This window comes from Carex rostrata, chromosome 8, assembly GCF_964058835.1.
Source record: "Carex rostrata chromosome 8, lpCarRost1.2, whole genome shotgun sequence".
Classification (NCBI taxonomy): Eukaryota; Viridiplantae; Streptophyta; class Magnoliopsida; order Poales; family Cyperaceae; genus Carex; species Carex rostrata.
Genome location: NC_135925.1, coordinates 1,400,227 through 1,407,831, shown reverse-complemented (window position 1 = coordinate 1,407,831; position 7,605 = coordinate 1,400,227). Strand labels below are relative to the sequence as shown.

Genomic DNA, 7,605 nt, shown 5'->3' with positions numbered 1-7,605 from the left:
ATATATAATATAATTAACTATATATACAACTTGTTCCATTGCCAAAGAAGTAAAAAAGAACTCAGGAGAAAAGGAGAAGAAAAACTAACCAATTGTCTTAGAGAATAAGAGACCCCAGAATGGAGAGCGGTGGTGGAGCAAAGAGGGAAGCACCTACTCGAGCGAAGGTGGAGCAAAGAGTGGTGTCCAGATCCACTAGGCGGATACATCGAGAATAATGACCAAATCCATCAGGCAAAAACACCTGCTTAAAGATGAAGGGGTCGACTGAAGGTGAAAACGGAGGAGAAAGGTAGAGGGTGCGCGCGTGCAGGGGGGGGGGGGTGGTTGTATTGGGGGGTGCGAAATCGCGAGAGGCGATTTTGGAGTTGGCTGTTGCATTTAAGCGTCACTGCTTATGGAGAACAGTAAAAAAATATATCGATTTGTACGTATTTTCAAATACCAAATTTATACGTATTTTCAAATAACAAATTTATACGTATTTTCAAATAACAAATTCTGGGACGATAAAAAATTACACGTATTTAATAGTGATGGTTTAATTTGATCTCAATTTTGGCTCGTTAATTTAATCAAATTTGACACCTATTTTTTTTTTCAAATGAAATGAATTTTCTGTCGCAATCACGACAACAATAAAGTACCCTATTGTTGTGTAGCTTTTGTTATTTTTTTTTTCAATTCAATATGATTAACAAAAGAAAAGAAAATTTTCCTCAATTATTCATATGCAACACTCAATTTGTGCTGATGTATGATCAATGATGTACACCTTTTTTTTTTTTAATCTTATTAGGGTTAGGGCAACTGTAAATAAATATTATGTTCATAATTTTGACCAGGTCTAATTGATTCAATTTTAAAACTTAGAGAATATTTCTTACTCTTATTATCTTCATCATTTTCATAGAATAGTCTAATTTCATTATTTATCCTCGCCCTCCTAAAAAAGTACAGAATTCTATGCGGACGTATAGTTACTAAATGAGAGAGTTCAGTTACAATCTTTTAATTCCATCTTGTCATCTGCAATGCTCCCTCAGCCAATTTTCATATATTAAAAGAAATTATTTTCCTGGTATTGGATTTGAATCTGCAACTTTGATCTGACATAAAATAAATATTATAATTAGTCAAGTAGATCAAGCCTATACAATTCTTTCTATTTAATTTTAATAGAAATTTTAGTTATGTTAATTTTATTTTATTTCATTGAAAACTAGGTTTGCCGAACCAATTTGTTAACATTGAACATGGACAGGATGAGGTAGAAAATTTTCTTACCCATGATCCCATCCAATTGGACAATTTAAATTTTCTTTTTCTTTTTTACTTTATACTGCAATCTCTGCCTTAGCTGCCTAGCATAGGGCCAACGCCCCACTCTTACAAATCCCCGTGCTAGACAAAAGTCAAAGCGACCTATACCTATTGCTGTTTAATGGTCTGTTTATCTGTTACTGCTAGCTACACACTGTTACTGCTAGTTACACATTGTTTCACTGTGTACCAACCTACCTGCTGCACCATCCAAATAATAGCAGAGCCGCTATCACGTAGTAGTAGTACCGTCCTTTTGTGTCGTATAATATACTTCATGTGTGTGTGTGTTGTGTGTATATATTATTGTTTGCTTCCAACTGTAAATAATATACTATTCTATTATGATATTATCTCATTTCTCCAAGAACAGCTGGTTTTGGTGCGTTGCGCGCCTTATCGCCAGCCATGTTTTACACTTCCTAATCAATCAATCACTATATATGATGACAAGGACTCGCTCACATGAGCCCAACCCTATAACTCATGGGCCCCACCACCCGTTTCTCCTTTTTTTTTTAGTACTCTTCTCTTCTTGTTTATAAAGCTACTGTACTCAACTTTCCTCTCTCTCTCTCTCTAATTTCCTTAAAAAACTCAATTTCAGCCTTCTTCCAAGAAGTTTCTAGGGCAGTTTTGCAGTGCCGAGAACACAGTGTCTAATTGACAGCACCTCTCAATTCATATGAAAAGGTCAATGGGTTTTCGCCTACTCCTTTCCTCTTCTTGCTCTAGTCAACTCTAAATAACTGTTTCCTTCTTTGGTTTCCTCTATTTCTCCAGTTCTTTGCGGATCTGAAAAGACATGTATATATAAAAAAAAGGATTCAACCAAAGAAAAGAAAATTTTATATATATACATAGATATATATATATACACACACAGAGAGACAGCAGTAGCTTTTGTACCACTCCAAAGGGAACCTGTTTCCACATCCGTAGACTTTCTCCGGTTTTAATCAACAAAATGGAGTTTCCACATGGAAGAAATTCAAGAGAAGGGGAAGATCAGCAGGAATCAGCTTTAAAAAATCGAATCCCTCTGATGCTTCCAGCTGGATCTACTTCCTTATCTTCTTCCTCCGCTTTTCGTTGGTCTGCTGATGGATCTGGAAGCAGCATGTCTGGAACTGGTGCAAGTTCAAGTGACGGTGTATACATAGCGAAGGAACACATGTTCGATAAAGTGGTGACACCGAGTGATGTCGGAAAACTCAACCGGCTCGTCATCCCCAAGCAGCATGCCGAGAAGTACTTCCCCCTGGACCCGACGTCTGGTGACAAAGGACTCTTGTTAAGCTTTGAGGACCGTACTGGGAAGCCATGGCGGTTCCGGTACTCCTATTGGAACAGCAGTCAGAGTTATGTGATGACAAAGGGTTGGAGTCGATTTGTGAAGGAGAAGCGGCTGGATGCCGGTGATACAGTCTCTTTTGGAAGAGGAGCAGGAGAACAAGCTCGTGAAAGGTTATTTATTGATTGGAAGCGTCGATCAGAGGCAACACATGACCTATCCCGGATTCCGGGACAGTTACCCTTGACATCCATTCCGTTTCCACGCACTATCGGTTCATGGGGTCACAACGGTTTTTTTCTACCACCATCACCTCCGGCAACACTCTATGAGCACCACCAAAGCCGGCAAGCAATAGGGCAACAATTTATCTGGTTCCGATCTGGCGTGTCAAGGCCTCCTCAAATTACAGCACCAGGCTTACCAGTTGTTTTCGAATCAGTGCCTGTTGGGAGTGGTCAGGCAACTGCAAAAAGAGTGAGGTTGTTCGGGGTAAATCTCGACAGTCCCGAATCGGAGGGGAATTCAAATGACACTAACCTAGAATCAATAACGATGCCGAATTGGCTGTCAAGGCCCATTTCATCCGCTCTACCTTTGTTTGAATTGTCTTCAAATGGCATGAATGAACAATCGAAAGCAGCTGTGGTATATTCTCCTTCTTCTTCCTCAATAAAAGAGGGGCATTCATCCTTGGATCTTGATTTGTGAGAAGTACAAACTAACAATGGGGGTAACTCAACTACGTACCGATCGACCCAAGTACTCAACGAAGGTTCGAACAAAGATTAATTCTTTTTGGAAATTTTTCTGTTTACATCTTTTTAATTAAATAGGTTATCAAGATATCATGACAGTTTTGTGATGATAAGTAAACTGAGTATAGATTAGTATGTCGATGTTTCTCTAGATCTGATCAAGTTGATTTTGCATTTCTCTTTATTTGGATGTCTTTTTTATCTTTTAGTTTACTAAATTGTAAGTACTTTTCTCATGTTGGATAGGCAAATTAATACGTATTCTATATCTACATGTGATGACATTTTTTATATTTCTATCTATAGCAACTTCAATTAACTATATCAGATGCTGTTTTGACATTTCCATTTGGCACACAATTCTTCACGCACCCATTTACTGTCCCATTATCTTTCTTTTTTTTTCTTTTTTTTTTTTCTATACTATGTGTTGTGTCGCTTGCTAGGTCGACTCAATTTTTCGCGCATCCACCATGCCATTAACAGGACTAAACCCTACAGTTATGGAGCACACTGCCAGGTCAGATCTTAATCTTTCTTCACTAAGTTTAATTTTTTTTTTTTTTTTTCTTATTTGCTCTTTTGTTTCATTGGGATGAGTCATGCATCAGTAGTAGCAAAGAACATGCAACCTTTAAAAGCGTACAAACTTGTGTTGCTCTACTATGGAATGGAACCTCAATTCTTCTTTTAATAGAGCTTTATAAAAATTTAGTTTGCGCTGTCTGGAGTTGTATGATATAAAGTCCATGAGTTCTTTATGTGGTGGCAGAATGTAAAGAGCATTGGTACGAATATGTACAGTTGTGCAGGTCCTTTGTCTAGAATTTATGTGATAGCCTCAAATTTTACTGGTATATACAATTTTTACTGTGCTAGGTAGCTATAAAAATTCTTTTGATGTTGCATGTATTGGGTTGATAAAGTTTGATTGAAACACATGAAAAGATAGAATATACCTGCTGAGATAGTACTTCATATCGTTCCAAGTATCTTCCTCTAGTATCTGACTTAGATATGTAGCATCTGAACTATCAATTCCGAATTTCAAAATCAATCAACCCTCCTACTAAAGGATTCTTCTTTTAATTGAACAGTTCAGATATTGTCCAACTAAATCAAAAGATGTGGAGTTGTATGGTACCGCATAAATATAATTGTAGAGATGAAAATTATTGATGAAAGGTTTAGGAGTGCCATGTATATATGTAGATGTTGAGACAGTACCAGAATTAATTGAAATAAAAGAGTTTTCAAGTATCTCTATTAATTTTCTACATATGACTATTATATGTTCTTTTAAAATCTTTAAATTACAATTGAGAAAAAAATAAACTATTGGATGTTAATGTGATATATGGCACTTCTTTATGAATATATTGAATTTAAAGTATTTTTTACTTTATTATGATGTTTATCAACTATTAAGAGCTTGCAAATATTCAATGGCACGAAGAACTTTTTTTCTTGTTTCATACAATCAATTATCATCAACATGAAGCTGAAATTCTATGTTTTATTATGTACGAGTTGAGAAAGCAAATGAGATCATGTTTGATAATTATAGTTATGTTATATCTTATTTTATGTTATATTTATGTTATATCTTATATTTATGTTATAGCTTATATTAGATCATTGTACATACCAGTGTTAGCACTAACTAGGGACTGATGGTATGAAAGAGGTAGAGAGGTCATAGAATAATATTACTTAATTTTCGCAAGAATAGAATGAGATTCAAATGAGTTATACGATTACTTCATTTTAGCGCTACATGCACCTTATACTTGCACCAAATGGTAACAGTTCATAGAGCCTCAGTCAATAATGTCTCAATAATTGTCCGTGTAATTTGAGATGCACTTAGTGCAGCAGCAAACACATATCAATATCTCATTCCATTCCCACGAAAGGTTAACATCTTAACCCTATCAAATCAAATTTCTCATTAGCTAGTATTATATTGATCTTTGTCCAAACATATACTTTTGCATCGGCTGATCGGTGGGGTCCGGACCTTGCAGTTGGCAGCTCAAGCGCCCTTGCCGTGTTAATAATCACACCAAGCTATGATACCCCTCCATTGAAGCACCTTATATTGCTAATGATAGTACTAATAATTGTAAGAATCATGTTAATTAATAATGAAATGTAGTATATGCTCATAGAAGGTTCGGCGTCAGTTTTTCATGTTTCTTCTATTAGTCCACCTTCTTATCCAATTAATTGCTTTCTGATAACATTGTTTCCTTTTCATAAAATTTTCTGTGTTTTCCTTATTACGATGAGTATTGGAAATCAAAGATATACCGGGACAACATTAGTTAGTTCTGAAGGAAATTATTTTCAGAAGGTCATCAAGGTCATACATCGAGTTTTAGTCTCAGGATTTATTATACTAATATATGGAGTAACAAAGTATCAATGCATGATATACAATTCCAGTGCATCTCTCTGAAACTATGTACATTTCAAGTTTTTCTTGCTGAGTTCATGTTTATCCGTCGGGATTAAGAATTAGTACTTTAAAATACTTTTAAAAAAAACATTCATAGGGTATATATGCATTTATTGGAATTTTGTTTGGCAGAAGAAATGAATTAGCAATCTACTTAAACTTTGAAATTAAGGTAGAAAGGTGTTTTTAAGCTCATCAAGCATATTTCTGAACTTAATTTTAAGACCTATCAGATTGGATTTAAATAATGAATCCATACTGTTGAAACCGATCTACGTATATATATATGCTTGGTGAGCTTAATTCCAAAACCTATAAATTGGTTTCAAATTATGAATACAAACCGTTGAAACAAATCTACTTCACGAGTAATACATTTACATGTAAAATTTATAAATTTTCAAATTTAATTTAGTATAAAGTCAAGAGGTCAAAAGAAAAATGTTTATAAGAATGTTAGTACATTCATTTTTCATTATTATTTTACTGCTTGATTTTATACTAGAAGTCTAAAATAATTATAGAACTTATAAAATTTTGTTGTAAATGCATCACTCATGAAATAAATCATTGTGGAATCATCATTTGAAGACAATCAAATAGGTTGCTCACCAAGAACGTCTTGGGAAGATTAAGAACAGTACCATAGTACTCATGAAATTAAACTAATTATACAGTGTAATGAAAGATTTAGGGTTAAGATGTTAACCTTTCGTGGGAATGGACTGAGTTAATTTACATCTTAACCCTATACAATTAATTGGCAACATTTGAAATTATTGAATATTGCATCCATGTGCTTCTGTATCTTATGGATTAGTCATTACTAGGTACTTAGGCTTTCTTTAACTTTCCTGACGCCTTCATCATTATATATAGCTAGGGCTTTATTGTAGTACTTATTCTAGATTTTTATAAAACAATTGTTTACTAAAGTGAATAACATTTTGATACAAATCATTATAGGAATCTGTATTAGTTTTTTAAACATTGCAATTAGTTGAATATCAGTGTAGTGTATAATTTATATCAGTTTCTTGTAGAAGCTAAGTTCTTTTGGGAAGCTGCTTAGCAAAACCAGGCTCTTTAGACTTTTCAATAATATAGCAACTCCGAATCATACATGGTTAGCTAGAACATCTACATCTCTTAAATATTAGAGTTTCTAATATGTGGCAGTTTTTAATCTAGTTTCAGAAATGTGAAAGAGTTTTTTATTAAGAAATTGGTTATAAACTCTATGCTGACTAAATGATTGGCTCAAATTACTTTTCCTTTTTAATTTGATGCTGACGTTACTTAATAGAAACTCTAAAATTAATTTCAGGTATGTGAGAGTTATAAACTTTAGAGACCTTAATTTATAAAAAGTAATTAACAGTTATTTAGAAACTCAGTTGAGTTACTGGGATGTAGATGCTCAAGAAAGAAAATCAAGGAGCATACATGTAAGTAAGTTAGCTTAAGAAAAATTAAGCTAATTCCACTACTAGTATATAAATTAGATTGTGCTCCATACAGGGTATGTAAAAGGCAGGGGAGGGAAGGAATCCATATCCTCTGAGGTAATATAATATTTCTGTTCGGATCACAGTCGTCCAATCAGAATCTGGGCCAATTATCCAATCTGAGGTGGAACGCACACAGACGCTTTTATAGTCGTGCGGATTATGATTGGGTGGTCCATATCCTAACAAAAATATTATGTTATCTTAGGTGATACAAATTTGGAGGGAAGAGAGCTGATACAAATTTGGAGGGAAAAGAGG

General features: G+C 34.5%; 1 protein-coding gene across 1 annotated transcript; it reads left to right on the top strand.

Annotated features, from left to right (window-relative positions):
• The first annotated feature begins 1,550 nt into the window (after nucleotides 1-1,550).
• LOC144558460 (B3 domain-containing protein Os02g0683500-like) lies at nucleotides 1,551-3,634 on the top strand. The gene has a single exon (XM_078307299.1). It carries the CDS (start codon nucleotides 2,291-2,293, stop codon nucleotides 3,326-3,328), a length of 1,038 nt encoding a protein of 345 aa, XP_078163425.1. The 5' UTR covers nucleotides 1,551-2,290; the 3' UTR covers nucleotides 3,329-3,634.
• Nucleotides 3,635-7,605: the final 3,971 nt, after the last annotated feature.

Bases quoted from the DNA above. Each gene is read 5' to 3' on its own strand.
- LOC144558460 (XM_078307299.1), top strand. From the start codon at position 2,291: ATGGAGTTTCCACATGGAAGAAATTCAAGAGAAGGGGAAGATCAGCAG.